A 17385-nucleotide genomic window follows, 5' to 3' on the forward strand; every position below is an offset into this window, starting at 1 on the left:
TACAAAACTAAGGTACAGAAAGTGATGAGAGGCTGCTTACTGAGTTGGTGGTAAAGCAATGAAAGTAGTTTATATTTCTGGAAACTTATTCCCTCCGTGCAAGAAGACTAACTCTCTACAGATATTTTCTAAAATTATTATTAATCAGAAATTACCTGTGATAGAAAAAGTGGTGAAAATAGCTTTAGTTTTTCTCAGTGATGGTCTTATTGACTCTCACTGACCATTGTTTCACAATTGGAACTTTATAAAATTCAGAACTAAATGAAGACTTGAGTGGTTCCAATCGTAATGATAAATAGTGAAATATTAGAGCGGCACTTAATGATTACTTTTAATTACAAGTTGTGTTTAATATGTAAGTTCTTTCATAAAGCTACATAGAATTTATAAGAAAAGATTACCTTCAAAATCATCCTTGAGAAAGTCAGGATTTTTGGTGCTTATTTTGCAGGTTGGACCCGAGTAGCCAGGATCGCATATGCACTTGGTTCCGTTGATACAACTCCCATGTCCGTTACACATCTCTTCACATTGGGGACCAATATAGACATTATCAATGGCCCATGTCACTGGCTGAGAGCCAGCAGGGTAAAATCCTTGGTACCACCTGAAACGCACAGATCTGGAAAAGAGATACAAGTCTTTCAAAACCTGATCAACAGAACAAACTACCTTCAAAGTAAGCACAACTGATCAATGAGCACTGGGCAGTTACCACCTCTGCTCGACACTCAAGAAGTAAAAAACTTGATTCTCCATTTCAGGAATGCAGACTCCATTTCTCAATCTCCAGGATTTTGTCAGTAAGGTTCCTGCTTCCTGTAAGCCCTTTCCAATCCTATCACTATGTCAAAAATCCACCTGAGCTTCTCACCTTTTCCAACATTGACTTTCTTGGTGAAGCTTTCTCCATCCTTACTATCTATGCCCCACACAACTAGTCTTTTTTTTTCCCCCTAAATTGAGGTTAAATTCACATAACATAAAAGTAAACATTAACCATTTAAAGTGTACAGTTCAGCAGCATTTAGCACATTCACAGTGTCAGCCAACCATCACCTCTATGGAGTTCCAGGACATTTTCATCACCCCAAAAGGAAATCCTGCAGCCATTAAGCAGTCAGTCCCCATTCCCACACCCCCCAGCCCCTGGGAACCCCTAATCTGCTTTCTATCTCTATGGATTTACCTATTCTGGACATTTCACATAAATGGAACGATACAATATGTGACCTTTAGTATCTGGCTTTGTTCACTTGCATAATGTTTTCAAGGCTCATCTGAGTTTTAGCAAGTATCAGAATTTCATTTCTCTTTATGACTGAATAATATTCCAGTGTATGGTTATACCAACTTTATCTATCCATCCTTCAGTTGACGGACGTTTGCTTGTTTCCAGCTTTGGCTATTATGAATAGTGCTGCTATGAACATTTGTGTACAGGTATTTGCTTGAATACTTATTTTCAACTCTTTTGGGGAGAATGGTAGCAGACTTGCTGTGCCATATGGTAAATAACCAGTCTTTTAATTTCCCTTCTTGCTCTCTCTCTTCCATAATTTTGATGGAATTTCCATTATTATAGCTATCATAGCCCAAGTTATTTAAAAGGTGTTTCCCCTATTGGCTGTGAGCTCCTAGAGACCAATGCCCACGTCTCCTTCTCCTTTGCACCCTTTCATGGAGCTCAGCAGATGCTCAATAAATGTTTGTTGTACAATCTGTTGTGAAAGGCCTTTAGAGTCCAACTAAGATTTTTCGGATTTTATCCCTATTGGCAACAGAGAGCCCCAAAAGATTATTTTAAAGAGAGAAACAACAAAATCAGATTTATTTTTAGTTAGATGTCTTTTATTGCTTAATTCCTTTTTAAATCAAAGCTAATTTTCCCTTTTATTTGTAAGTGAATTGTCCTATCATATTGTTGATGATAAGTTAGCTCCTTAGAAATAATCTACATATTTAGGTAGCAGTTCAGAAATAGTTAAATATATTTATTACACACAAAACTCTGTTCGTAGAAGGTGGATTTATTTCAGAGGGAAGAGATGTAGAGATGGCATGAGCACTCATTTTTGTATCCTGTGAATCTGCCCAATTTTCAATCATCATAGAAACCAAATTCAGAATAATTTCTTCTTGGAGAAACTCAAATTAGAAGTCAGTATTAGAAGCCTTCACGAGGCTTCTCAAGTTTAGTAGATGGTAAAGCAGATGGAGTCAAGTTCCCACATATAATTTTAACCCTAATTTCATTGTTTGTATCAAGACTCCAACTACATCAAGCTGCCCCCAAAATGCCAGTTCGTAATTAAATTTTATTTTCAAATACTTGTCAGAGTTTAGTCTTGGCAAGAGGCACTCCCTTACCTTTTGAACTTTCAGACTGCTGAGCTGAGGGAAATGGCTGGAGTTTTCCTTTGAACAAAAGCCTACACGGGTTTTTTTGAACTTCTTATTTATTCAAATGTCCTGAATACAAATGAACCACCCCGGTTGGATATTTATTATTGTTCACCTGCCTTGACACAGAAACTGCAAGCACTATGATAAATGGGCTAAAGGGTCTGGTTTCACTGAGGTTCCATTCTGCTGAAATCTCATTTTGAAAATATCTCACTGCCACCCTCCCTGGTGAATGTCAGCGTCTGTTCTCTCAAGCCAGTGGTATTCAAAAGGATCTGTTTTTTCAACGTAAACTTCAAATTTCAAGCACACAACAGTGCTTTCATTACATAGGGGTTTTGGTTGACTCATTATGAAACTGCATAAAGCAAAAACAATTAGGAAGTTTTAGAGACAAAAAGACTTTGGACGAAAAGGACACAAAGGTGATGTGAAGAAAATTAGATGGAAGCTAAGTGACTATATGTGGAGGCAAAAAATGGCCATTTCTGCACCTGGAAACACTTAATTGACTCTCTTGTGTATCTAGTGTCCAGTAAGAGCACAGAAAAGGGTAATTTAAACATAGGTTATACATTTTTTTAACATCTAGCACTTGTGCCATTATTACAAACCACGTTGAATTCAAATCAAGGAATGGCTCACTGAGTTGGAGAAAATTTAACTTTTGCCTTCCAGCAATTCATGCCTGTGTGGGTTTTAAGAAGAGCTCTAATTCTTTTCCTCAAACAAGGACTAGACAACGCTATTAAGGCAAATTCTTCTCTTTGCAGAAGTGATTGAAGGCATTTTGAAAGGTAGGTTATAGCATTCTGAGAGTGGGCATGCCTCCTGAACAGATTTACTCTCTCTTTACAGAAGGAAAAATGACATGGAACACAAATAACATGATGGTCTAAGGTCTGTACCTTTATAAATGGAGGAGGTGTATGTTCAACTGACACCTAAAACCGGTAAGTGAAAATACAGACGTTTGCATTTCTCTTGTTCAAATTTCCGAATTCTATCTCCATGCCGCGTGTCTAAGCGCAGCGCGGCAGAAATCACCACGGGCTTCGTGAGGCGGTCTACAGGACCCTGGAGCCCTGTCCTGTGACCTTATTGCACACTCCTTTAAATAGAAGTATTTCCCTGTGGGGACTTGTTGAAACAAGTCTCAGTTGTCAAAACAATCTAAATTCATGGCCTACCACCTATCTTCAGGGTTGTTTTCTATTTAATCTAATTCTTAGCTGGGTGACTGGAGGAAATGAGAGGTCCATTAAAGAGAAGACCTGGAGCTTTTCAGCAGTACCATAATGGTCACGGTCTTGGTCCTATGTGCCTACGTGATTGGCTATCCAGGCCTTTTTCCCTGCTTACACGGCCCATAAACATGGAGTTTTGGCAGCTACACTTCTGTTGCAACACTTGTCTTTCTAGTCATAGCTGATGAGTGGTTCAGATTTTCTTTTCTAGAAATGTGGAATTAAGAGTTCCAGAAAATGAGAGCTGCAGTTTGCTGAGTGAGGGTAACATTAGCATGATAAAAATGAGCAAACTCATGATAAACGATAAAAAGTGATTAAAAAAAACCCAGCAAACTCCTTTTGCTGACGTCCTCACGCATCCTGAGCAGAGTCCATGATACTCCCCACTCTGTTTCCAATAAGTTCTTCCACTCTTTTGTAACCCTCTTTATTTTTCTTGCAATATACAATCTTAAATAATCCAATGGGTCTGGGAATAAAAAGTTTTTCCTGGGCTATTTCCCCCATCTGATTCTTCTGTGGACAACTTCCGCCTGTCCCCCCATGCCCCAAACTTTCTGCCTGTGCTGGCTGAGTCGATAGCTCCATCTACGCCTACGGTTCCAGGGACTCTCCTTGCCTCCTCGGATATCACTTCTAAAGAATCTGGAGGACATTTTGCTTAGTGATGCTTATTTTTTTAAACACTTATGTTTTCTATTAGAATAGTACCCTGGTGCAATGGCAAGAACTAATAAATGGCAGACTCGACAACACAAAACACTAAAGTCCTTAGTAATCGGATGCTGATGATATGATGAGGAGCGAATGGATTTACATCTAAAGAGAAACAGACTTTTGAAAATTCACTTTCACCCTTCTGGAAAAGTATGGGGTATTAGTAGTTTTGCTCAAAGAACCAAGACTTCGAATTATGCTGAGTCTTACACGGGGAATTTAAATCTGCTTCCATCTTGAAAGTACGACATTAGTACTTTCTTCTGCTTTTGACATACCCTGAAAGAATGAGCTCTTTGTTCTGAGAGAAAAGACAAATTCTGAGGCAGGCTGCTTTGTTGACTTCCTCTCTTTGTTCATTTACATGATTAGTTTTATTTTTTGAACCATACTTTTCATTTCATTTCTATTAGAATTGAAGTCCTTTATCTCCAAAGAGCTTTTCAACAGAAGAGTCAAATATATGTAATAAGAATCCGAGAGAGATTTAAAAAGTAGAAATGCCTGGTGGAAGAGTACTAACAACTTTTTTAAAGAGACATCTGGAATATTCTGTGGGCTTCCATCCTTCACAGGTGCCCTCTCCTTGCACAAGAGACACAGGTAGATGTTTCAAAGTCATAAAATTCTAACTGCGTTAATATTGGTGAGGTGGGGGCAGAAGGGGAGAGGATTACAACATCAGGGGAAAACCATACATCTGTGTTTTCCTATTGACCTAATAAAGACCCATGGGGCTACGAACCCCACGAAGGGTGCGGTCCACAGTGTACACTTTGAGTCTGTCTTCAAACTATAAGTTAGCAGAGTGTCAGCTGTGTCCTGTGTTTTCAATATCCACTGATCTGCTTCAAGTGGAGAAGTGAGGAAGAAATGCAAGGTGGAAATTTCCCCCTGGGAAAGCGGCAAGTCAACGACGATGTCACGGAGAAAACCGTCAAATGAGAAGAATGCGGCTCGAGGCAGCAGGTCCTTACCCGCAAAGGTGCAGCCTCCCGAAGTGCACCACCTCCCTCCTCCAGCCCTGGGTGGTCCCCGCGTAGTAGGTGCTGCTTGGGTGGTGCTCCGTGGAGCACAGGGAGCTGACGTGGCTGCTGCTGTGGTAGCAGAGGGGCAGCAGCAGGTGCCAGGTCGCCCCGAAGTCCCGTGAAAATTCCAGTCTGACCGGATCAGCAGAGGAGCTGTCAGTTGAGCACCCAACATTGATCTGGAGGAAGAAGAAAAAAAAGAAACGAATGACCTCAGAGCAACAAGCCTGGAAATGATTCACCACTTCATTATTTTCCTGAGAGTCCATTTTCCTGGGAACTGTCTTGCTGAAATATTTAACACTATAAAATTCTGTTTTGCCTAACTGACTAATATCGTATATTACCGTCCAATAATAATTTTTTATAAAGAACCTCAAAGGGCCTCATGAAAAATTTATTTTCCCTCATTTTATAAAAAATCTAGGAAGTCGGTAAGGCAGAGGCTGGCAGGGAATTCCAAATTTTACGTTTGGCCCACTTTCTCAGCCAAGCCAAGCAAATCGTAATGAGAAGACTGGTTCCTTAATTCCAACCATTAGTTTTTTCTGTCTGCCAGATAGGAAGAGATTCTGTTATCCTTCACATGACACCTTCCCCCAAACCCCCAAAGTTTTGCATGTGGAGAATCTTCAATATGTATTGAATATTAAGACGAAACAAAATACAATCATTGCCACCATTTCCCTGGCACAGGGAGAGTATTCTCAGAAAGACCTTTTTAATGAGTAGGCAAACAACCCCTCGACTCCCTCTTCCATACTCTCAAGTGAATTAAACTAAAACTTAATTAAATAAATGCATGTGATTCTTTTCATGAAATTTTTCCCTCTTCCAATCGGGATTAACCTTTTCTTTCTGTCATAACAACCGTCGAACTTGCTCCTCTTCCTTTCTGATGAGTAAACTGCTGACACTGATAAACCTTCAACTATAAGCATTTGCTTCTACCCAGATTCTATTGATAACAGAACTCTGAAAGAGTCACAGGTGCTACTTTTTATTAACACTTAAAGCATAAATGTTAGAAAATATAACAAAGTTCTATAATTGACTTAAAATAAAATGATAAAATATAACGGAAAGTTTAAAATAGATATAGAATAATTTCTCCACTAAGGCTTCATTTGGTCTCTGACCTTTGAGAGGCAAGAGACAACTCTAATTTAGAGGATGGAGGCAGTTAATCTAAAACAGATATTCGACATTTTGTTGATGCTATTAGGCACTATTTTAAGCTTGTCCAGTGGTTGGTATAGATCTCAGCTATGAAAAAAGTATCTTCGAAAGTTAAAGCTATCGAACAATAGCATGATGCACCTTTAGTTCTGTTCATTTTATCTAAGTTTTGAAACACATGAAGATTTTTCTTTCATACATTATTAATTTCCTCTCTTGAAAAATATAAGGAGTCCATGAATATTAATGAAATATACAGAAATTATAAAAATAGTGAAGTATTATTTTATCTGTAAAATTCATGACACTATGATAAATATTATATAAATGTGCTGGCATGGTATAGACTATAGTTACACTGATCTGGGTTCTAAGTAACACATAAAAATTGTGAAAATAATACTTCTAGAAGAGTATGGTCCTTTTCATTTTTATAATGTTTAAAATAAATTATTTCAACAACTTCTCATGGTAGTAGGTGGGGAGATTATGTCATAAATAAAGGACAAAAATTCAGACATAAACCTTAGTAGGACAATTGGTTCTGCTAATAAAAATGAACTATGATGTAAAACCTCTTTTGTCCTTGCACAAAAATGGAAAGTCATAATGCATGAAATTATCTGAGATTTTCCTCCTCTCTCCTAGCTTTTGTTCAAGATAAAATTTAAAGCATTTCTAATAGAACAGAGTCAAGTACCTCAAATTGTATGATGGTGTTCTCATTCACATTCAGGTCACGAGTGGTAATGGAATGCTCACCAACTTCATTTGAAACAAACACCATGGCTGAATCTTCCTCGCTGGTATACAAGAAAACAACAAGGAATCCATTTAGGCAAAAGCTCATCGTGATTTGTACAGAGCTGTGCTTTCATTTTCAGCTTCTCAACTGAATACTTACGGGGCTCCCTTTGAAGAATATGGGCAATAAAGACCAATGTTACCACCAGGATAGAAAAACCAATTGTCTTCCCTGGGCCCAAAGTCAAACGTATCCAGAAGCATCACAGGGTTGTTTAAATTATTTCCATCAATAATGAAGTCATCAACAATCCAGATTTCTTCTTTCTTACCTAAGGCATTTTGGATAAAGCAAGTTTTTCCAGTGGTGAAAATCAGAAGGACATTTTTGCTTATTGGAAGAAAGTAAAGGACAGAAAGAACTTAGTAATAATAGGTTAAACATATGCCTTCTAGACAAAGGAACAAAGACTATGTAACTGTGTGTTTACAGTGATTAAAGTGCGAAAAAATTAAGCTTTCAATCACGTTAAGTCGATGTAGCATGGAACAGCCTCCGTGATTTCAGGAAGCTGGTGCAAACAGCTTGTGAAAGTGTGCTCCCCTGCCAGTCTCGGCGGTCCCAGGACCCTCCACCGGCAAGAGTGGGCTCTGAGCTATGTTTTCACGGTTTAGCGGAATCCGGAAAACGTCTGGATCTGTGAGGATGGGCAGTCAGCCTGCAGATTAGAACTGAGGTACACTGACTAGTCTATTCAAGGAGCAACTCAGGACTTTTAGAGTCAACCCATGACTTAGCATCATGCTTCAGTCACGCTAAAGACCACGGCCATGAAAACACTGGCCTGATGATAATCTTATTTAATTATTAAAAACTACACAGAAGAAAATATTCTGTGTTATATAATACTTTATTTTTTTTCTTAATGCTTTTCAAAACTTGTAGGTTTATTTGAAAATACGTGGGAAATATACAGAAAACTAGTAGAATCACTCCTTGCACTATCATAGAATTTGATTCAGCGACTGAGCTGGGTGTTTAGTGAAGATATTACTGAGAAGGGCAAACCCAGGCTGCTTTTGCAAAGCCCTGTTTGGATTGAAATGGAAACAGGTGACAGGACCAGGTCCAGCAGAAACGTCAAGATTCCCCAAGGTTGCTTCTTCACGGATTCCTACTTTTAGTACAATTCTTACAAAATATAGAAAAAAGGATCTGTAAACAAGAGCCTGTGGAAATAACCTCATCATTTAAATGGAGCCACATGTGTGTCTCCCTCTACCCCTATCACTGGTCTCATTCTAGTAGCTCTCTTCCCTTTCCTGTTTTAGAAGCAGTTGGTGAAAACAATGAAGAAAAATCAGGTATGCGTTCCAAGCATAACATGAAGACAAATATCCCCTGGCTTGTGAAACTAGTTGCATTTCTTTTTTTGACTCTTATTTGGTGATTATACAAGGTTATTTTTTTTCTGTTCACAATAAATTAAAATTATTTTATTTTTGACATATTAGTTATAAAGGAAATACTCAAGTTAAATTTTCGAGATGGCAGTACATTTTTCTTATCCATTTCTTTGTTATCTCTGCAAAGAATCTGCTTAATGTGATATCTCCGTGCTTACCTAGGCCATTAAATGCATGATTTGGTAGACTCTGATCCTTTATAATCAGCAGTTAATAGAAATATAGGAAGCAATAAAACATTATAAATTTGTAAAATCATTTTCTGTAGCCATTTGAAAATGCTATTAAATTATGCATTCCCTTTAACTTATCAGTGAAGCAAGTGTATGTGATAAGAATATTTTATCTGAGGGACTGTCTGCTTGGCGTAACTCCCTCTCAGTTTGTCATGGCACCCTGCTCTAATGTAGCTCTGTCTCACTAATGGAACGGCACACTCAGAAGAACTATGTATTCCTAAATGAATTCAGCAAAAATGTAGTTACAATTGATGAGCGCCTAATGGTAATGTTGGATTATTTTTTAAAAACCTTAGCTCTGTGACAGGATTTAGCTACATTTACATGAGAGAGAACTTATGAGACAAGTATGAAGAGACGATAAAGAGGTATAAAGTTAAATATTCATTGAGACTCATCAGAAGGGAAGCATGTAAAATGTGTGGTATAAACAGCTAAGCCACTCAGGTGACGCTTCCTCCACACCTCAGAATCAAACATGTTAACCTGCCACGGTCAGTTTCGATCATAGGAGAACATGTGTATTTTTACCATTATTATAAGGTTGCCAGAGTCTGAATCTTGTAGCGTTGGTTTGGGCAGTAGAGGGCAAGGGAACATTAATGAAGAGTATGCTGGTCGTTTGAGGGAAGTAAAACTCATCCATCAGGTGCCAAGTGATGCCCCCATTGATGGAGAACTGTAGCAGAATAGAGTGAGACCTCTCTGGGGTACCTAGGAAGAAGATAATACGGCATGAAACATATTGTGATAAAAATGGGGAATGGCTATAATTAACAAGACAGGAAACAACGAATGTTGGAGAGGATGGGGACAGATGGGAACCCTTGTACACTGCTGGTGGCAGTGCAAACTGGTGCAGCCACTATGGAAAGCAGTACGGAGTTTCCTCAGAAAATTAAGAATAAATCTCCCTTATGATCCAGCTATTCCACTGCTCGGCATTTATCCAAAGAACTTGATAACGCAAAGGCATAAAGATACTTGCACCCCTATGTTCATTGCAGCATTATTCACAATAGCCAAGACTTGGAAGCAACCTGGGTGTCCATCAAGGGACGAATGGATAGAGAAGATGTAGTATATATACACAATGGAATACTACTCAGCCGTAAGAAATGATAAAATCCGGCCATTTGTGACAACAGGGATGGACCTTGAGGGTATTACCCTGAGTGAAATAAGTCAGAGGGAGACAGTCAAATACTGTATGATCTCACTCCTAAGTAGAAGAGAAAAACAATGACAAACAAACACATAGCAACGGAGAATGGATTGGTGGTTACCATGTGGGGGGGCGCAAAAGGGATGATTAGGCTTACATGTGAGGGTATGGACTATAATTAGTTTTTGGGTGGTGAACATGATGTAATCTACACAGAATTCAGAATATATTACGATGTACATCCGAAAGCTATATAATGTTATAACCCAATGTTATTGCAATTAAAAAAAAAAAGAAACAGAAAAAAAAAGAAAGAAAATTAAAAGGGAGATTTTTACAGGGAAAAAACAATTTCATTTTATTGTAAAGACCTAAATGAATAAAAGAAGACTTTGAATGTGCAGATGATTAAAAAGACAAAATCATTAGCTAAAAAAAAAAAGTTATTATTCTGGAAAAAAAAAGGGGAAATGCTATGTTCTTATTTTGTCATCATTGCATAAGCCGACTTATATGCACACAGGGCTTTAGAGTCCACATGTTTCAGAGGCAACTTAAAGTGATGACAGGTTTGGCTTTCTGTACGAATAAATCTCAAAACACACACTAAATCTTGAATTTCACACAACAGTATCTCCCTCTCTTTTTCAGATATGAGGATGTATCTTTCTGTGTTTTATTTAGGAAACATTAAACCAAAAATTTTTGATTCTTTAGGCATCACAATTTTACAATGGGTCATACATTTAAATCTCAGCCTAAAAACAAAAATCCACTTGAAAATTTACTATACCCAAATGGCATTATTTGTCAAGAAAATTATTTCGTTAATATGAAAGGTCAGAATGACAAAGTTGGTTTTCTGGGGTTCACATCCGGAAAGGAATGTCCAAAATTTCCATATGTTAAATTTTTTTAATTTAAAATTCTTATAGCTAGAAAGTAGCGGTGGAAAAAAGACTCAGGGACATGATGATCAATGTAACTACCACAGAACTAGAATGATAACTACAGCTATATGAAATTATTATAAAATCGGTAGTTACCGTACCCATATAGTAAAATGAATTTAGATTATAGAAGAACATTTGTGAACATTTACGTACTCAAATTTATGTTTGTTCTTCCAAATAATAAAATTTTGGGCCTCAAATCTGTTATTTCTTTGTGGGAGAGGAATTGTACACGGGGGAATTTTCTTGAAGGGGTATAGTGAATTCATACCCACAGAAATGACTTACCTTTTGCTATAAATCGAAGTGAAAACTGGACATACAGGGTATTGGCACAGTCTAGATCTCTTGAAATAAGCATCCTTAACCCTTCCTGAAAACAAAAACATATACGTTAAGTAATCTTATTTCACTTGCAAAATTATTTTCCTTTGATTTTATACATCCAACTTGCATTAGCTAAATAATAGATACATACAAGTCACGATCAAGAAGCAATGTTTGGTCCAGTTCAAAAGGAAAAATAGATCATTTCCCCTTTCTTAACGGCTTTCATTTCTTATGCCCGAGTAACCCAATTTCATTGTCCCAACTCTAAATCACACTTTGCTGGGAGTTTTATAAAGAGCAGTACAAAAATGATAGTGTTATATATCTACGGCCATTTTAAAAAATGGCCTCCTTTGATCACAGCGAGTTGTGAGAGGAGTACGAGGAATGACAGAAAACGTGCCAAGTGCTCCTGCTGGAAGCTGGGAACTAATAGGTAACTTTCTCGGGGTTCCAAGGAGCCTCAGAAACTTCCTACTCCTTTGCATGCTCTGACAGCCCTGGGGAGCTCTCATTCAGGCTGACACACTCTCCAGTTGGTCAAGTTCAATAAGGCAGAACTAAGCAAGTCCCCACGCCTGAGCTGTAACCGTTCACGCAGCGGAGCCAAGAAAGGAGGAAAGCGATCACATTAGCTTGAGTAATTTTTTCTGCTAATTAACTATTTCTGGTTGCCTGGGATTGACAGCTCCACAGCTTGTTTTCTCCACGTGTACACAGGATTGCAGTGACAGCCAGCAAAGTAGAATTTCACTGTGCAAATGTCCTAAGGCCCGAACAGGCCTTTTAGTGTCTCAGCTGTGACTTCTGGAGGAAGCGGTGTAGGGCTGTGTGGGACTAAGTGGGCACTGTCAACGGATTTCTTAATTATCAACTAGAAAATACCAAACGTAATTTTAGCTATAGAAAGCAAATTCTTCCTTTTCTTCCTAACATTTACTATAGAGCACATTCCTCAACAGCTGAAAAATTTTAAATAGAACTACTGTAATTTCATAATAGCAACCATATATTGAGTGCCTACAACATGCTGGGTTCTAAAAGAGACACGTTACTCCTTTAAAGCACCCAGCACTCCTAAAGGAAAGATATGGTTATCTTCATGTCCCAGATAAGGAAACTGAAACTAAGAGGGCGATAGTAACTTGCTCAAGATTACACACTTTATAAGGGGTGATGGCAGGATCTGACCCAGATGTGTCAGATTCTGAAACTTATCCTCCATCTTTTATAAGATACCAGTGTTTTGTTTATTAAATCATCTTTTAGTTTGGGGAGAAGAAATCCAGATAATGTTAAATTTGGAATTCGAGAATTATTTGATATTGTAATGAAAAAGCAGCTGCATAGACACCCATCCCTGAACTTCAAGAAGCACAGACTCAAGCTTCTAGGACTGAAATCCACCATGGAAAAGCCTTATTTTCCAGTCTTTGTTTTTCTTTCATCCTAGTAAGGCACTGCCCTGCTCAGTCATGACGCCTAACCAATGCCTGTTCTCCATGTCTCCACGTCTTCATGGTCTCCCTCACGCACTACAAACAGAAAGCCTTGGTTGTTTCCACAGCTTGGCGCCACGTGGAGGCTGAGGTTACGGGCAAAAAGCTTTGAGGTGCGCAGTTGATAGATCAGCTAATAAATCTCTCTCACTGACATCAAGATAAAGGAATATGATTACTCTTCCCCCTTGATTAGGGAACGTAAGTATAAAGTTGTTCCCACAGGCAAATACAAGTCACCCGTAAAAGGACCCACTTTACACTTCATCTTATAGGAGTAATTTTGTTGAAAGTGGGCATGCTCTGTAATGTGAAAGTATCTTTCTTTCATATCTGCAACATTTGTCTGTAGCTCAGCACTTGACACTGACAACGCCACAGCCGGTGGAACGGTGAAGCCCTGCTCCTGCCTATGTTCCACTTCACACACATAGCTTTCTTCTCTCATCCTCTTTCCAGCTTCAGTAATGCATTCGTGCTAAACGTGAGCAGTTGCTTTGCATCCAACAAGCTGTTTTAATAGCCGATAGTGCTTTTGAATCTATAACCATTAACAAGAGACTATCATTTCCTTTTTTATGAAAGAATGCCTTTCTAGGTCAAACTGCAACCTGGTGGAGGGCGCACGCCGAGCCCTCGCTCCACCTTGCAGGGCTGATAGATAATATGTCTAATACCTATCATGCTTGGCTGCTCTTGCATTTGGATGGCTAAAGGGAAAATATAAAACACTCTGTGTCTTCCTCCATTTACGGGATCTAGGGACAGGTTAATTCTACAGCTTAAAAATTTATCAGGTAAAGATACTTGAATTAGGAAAAGTCACAGGGCTTCTGCTTTTTGGTCTTGTCAACCACTTCAAACAGATCAGAAGTGAGCCAGCAGTAATGAGAGCTAACGCCTTAGACAAGACTTAAAAAAAAGCCAAAAACAAACCCCCAGTAGTTTGCACTCTGAAATGTTTTACCTCAATTCTTCCATCCCTCACAACTCCTAGGGATCTGTAAATTTCTCAGACCCCCTAAGTGTTTTTTTCTTTCTCATCCAAACTCGAGAAGAATTCTGGATTCAAACAAGGAGGACAGGAAGTATCTATTAACTATAATTGAAAAAGTTCCAGGGTGTCTAGTTTTCCAAGTGTTAGCTGTTAATCATCAAGGTTGTGCAGAAACCCATGCAGATTTTTGTTAACGATTTCATTTGCACACCCAGATTAGCCGATTTCCCCATGCTGAGAGAGACGGGATACAGCATGTATTCACATATGAAGATGTGCCAGCTTAGCACAGAGTTTCACACAACTGCTTAACGTCTCTCTAATCAGACATCCAGGTTGAAACACAAAAATATACTAACAACGTTTGAGAATGCTATTTAACTGGATTTAAATGTTTGGTTTTCTTAAAGTCACCAAATGGTTCCATCGGCAGGAGGAAAAGAAAAAAAAAAAGAAAGGAAAAATAAGAGAACTTTCATGAAATCAGTTTAAAAAAGTATTGCAACTTAAATATTCAATAACACATAAAATGCTACATTCTAGAAGTCAAGATTCTAGAAATTGCATATGCATAATTTTTATGTGTATAATTCCAGCAGAAAGTAAAGAAGGTCTGATAACTGAAGCCGAGGAAAAATTTTATGACTAAGTGGTCTTAAAAAAAGATTTTTAATCCACCAAAGAGAAGAGGAAACGTGGTTGGGCTAAAAGACAAATAACTACGTATAAAATAATATGTCCTCTGAACAGATTCAGAAATGCATTTGTGTGGGGCAGTGAGTGAAGAAAGGCAGTTCAAGAGTAGTGTAGAGAAGTAGAATCTTATCTGACCCCTTTAAAAATGAGAGACGTTCCAGATTTGATGGTTTCCCCATTCAGATTCCCCCTCTCTGCACCATACACTTCAGGCCAAATGTCAGGATGTAAGTTCCCGTTGAAATCATCTTTGAGAATCGAGGGCAGAGGAACGACAGGAACACAGAAGGCTCCGCCAAAGCCCCGGTCACACCTAAGGAAAAAACGAGTGGAGAACAGCGATCACGGGTCATGAGGTCACGGAGCCATTTTGATTTCTGCACTGCAAAGAAACTGCCGGTTTTATTAACTTACACACAGCGTCCAGCGTCACAAATCCCTCGTCCGGAGCACATCCAAGGACATCCCGAGGCCAGCACAACATTATCAATAGCCCAGGAGTCAGCTCCCACAGTGTAGTTGGCCTGAATCCATCGGAACCGGGTCCTGGGAGACCTACCCAAAGAAAACACACTTGGTTTGACAAGCAACCTTGAAAGCAAGAGAATGTTTATTTTAATTCTCCTTTCAGTTTAAAGTGCCCTGCTCCAGGTTGCAGTTCCCTTTTCTTTGAGCTATGACTCTGTATTCGTACCAAGTATCCACAATTTGATCCACAAAAAGGAGGGTAGAAAATGTGCTTGTAGACTATTTTGCCATTTCTTCATACAAGTCTCCGAATACATGTGTGAGATGGGAAGGCTATTTTGAACTATCGATTTCATTCTGCGTTTGAACTACATGCAGAATTTTAGTTTTTGCTTTCAGGCTTTTACTGCTATTCAGTATTGGGAAGGAGATTGAGGATGATAAATGCGAGGAAAAGCTGGATTCTTACAAAGTTCTTGCCACGAGGTCTCTGTTCCATCCCCAGTGGTTTCTGGGATAGTAAATGGAAGCCCTATTGGACTTCTGCCTCTGTTTTGGTTCCTGAGGTTCTGGCGCCCTGAAGGTGAGGTCCAGAATGACGTGATGCACTCCCATATTTTCTGTTATATTTGCGATCTGTTATTGGGAATCTACTGTCAGAAGACCCCTTTATCCAGAAATAGACGTGGCCTTCCCCAACAGCAGCAGCAGCCCCTCACTCAGGACAGACTGCACGGCAGACGTGCGTCAGCCAGTTATCTGGAATGTGGATCACAGCCTATTTGGAGCAGAATTTCAACAGTAACATTTCAAGCACTGTTGTTTCGCCTACACAAGCCCTCCTGCAATGCAACATGGCTGCCAGCGTGGTGGCTCGAAAACGGAAATCTAATCACGTCACCGCTCTGTTGAACACCCTTCAAATGGGTCCCCAACACATGCCAAACTGCTTAAGATGACATATATGGCCCCTTCATCATCTGCCCTTTCCCCTTGCTTTATCGTTCCCTACTTCTTCCCTCACAATTATACTCTGACAGCCAAATCCTTGAATTTACCCATCAATTCATGCTTTTACTAGTCTCTGGGACTTTGTTTTGGCTTACAAGAGCACAAATGCCCTCCCACAAGCCCTTGTCACTCAGCCAAGCTCTACTCACTTATTTAGACTCAGCTCAGACATCAGCTTCTCTCGAAGGTGCCCTCTGATCTCCCCAAACTGAGTCAGGTAGTATCCTCCTGTCTTTCAATAATACCCCTGAGTATTACCTCTGTCGTCATTTTATATCATAAATAACTGCTTAGATGTCTGTTATCCTAAATAATATATTTGGATCCTGGCATCAGCTTATTCATTTTGTATCAGAGTTCTAGAACACAATAGATATTCAATAAATGTTTGTTGAATAAAAATATAGTGAATAAAAGAGCTACAAGTAAGCAATCTTTAAAGCTCTAGGGGTCCACAGGAAACTGTTTTAGGTTAAATATTAAAATGCTTTGGTTTCCTGCGTTTTTTTCCCCCTGCCCCTTGGTTGTGCATCTCTGAATCAGAATTGAAGCAGGAAAACAGAAACCACTATAAGTATTTAACACAGAGAAAATTTAACACAAGGAATCAGATACACAGTTAGCGGCTGAGCTGAGACGCCAAGGGGGCAGGGAGGGAACCAGAGTTTAGCAAACTCAGGAAGCCAGTACAAATCCAAAGCTGGAGGGATACAGGGAGGAGACATTGCTGCTGGTGCCCAGGGGCCAGGGTCACATGGAGGGCCATCTGGGGGGAGCTGGAGCCACTGAAGTTGGCTAAGATGCACTTGAGGCAGAAAGGGAGGGGAAGGAATACCCTGATTTATCTCTTTGGCCATCCTCCAATCTCTTGCCAGTGGTTGCCACTGTCTAAACCTATCGGGAAGCCAAAAGATACGGGAGGCTAGCAAATGCAGCCTGCAGAGGCCAAATGTCTACCATTCAGAACAGAGCAGTGGAAGGCAGATGCAGGGGCCTGGAGAGAGCAGTCCTGGAATGGCACAATCTCTCACTGGTTACCACATTAGTTCCTAGAAAGACCCCCAAATTACCCAAATGCCAAAACCACAAAAGTGGGAGCCTGCTATAAGCCCTAATACAACGCTTGAACGTGATCTGAAATGCTGGGGAGGGGAAGAAAGATGTAAAACCATATGAGCATTCCAAAGGCACCAACCATTTATTTTTTAAATTTATTTTTCGTAAGAAGATTGG

The 17385-nt window shown here is 39.4% G+C and overlaps 1 protein-coding gene across 2 annotated transcripts in view; it reads right to left on the reverse strand.

Moving 5' to 3' along the window:
• The window catches only part of RELN (reelin), a 459089-nt gene that overhangs the window by 61623 nt on the left and 380081 nt on the right, over positions 1-17385 (reverse strand). For both annotated transcript variants that reach the window (XM_023638850.2, XM_070265359.1), the window contains exons 35-42: positions 15088-15228; positions 14809-14986; positions 11440-11524; positions 9565-9747; positions 7488-7659; positions 7284-7386; positions 5354-5583; positions 405-625 (exon numbers count right to left, since the gene is read on the reverse strand). In XM_023638850.2, coding sequence (XP_023494618.1) covers positions 405-625; positions 5354-5583; positions 7284-7386; positions 7488-7659; positions 9565-9747; positions 11440-11524; positions 14809-14986; positions 15088-15228 — 1313 coding nt within the window. The remainder of the gene's footprint in view (positions 1-404; positions 626-5353; positions 5584-7283; positions 7387-7487; positions 7660-9564; positions 9748-11439; positions 11525-14808; positions 14987-15087; positions 15229-17385) is intronic.

Source organism: Equus caballus, chromosome 4 (genome assembly GCF_041296265.1).
Source record: "Equus caballus isolate H_3958 breed thoroughbred chromosome 4, TB-T2T, whole genome shotgun sequence".
Lineage (NCBI taxonomy): Eukaryota > Metazoa > Chordata > Mammalia > Perissodactyla > Equidae > Equus > Equus caballus.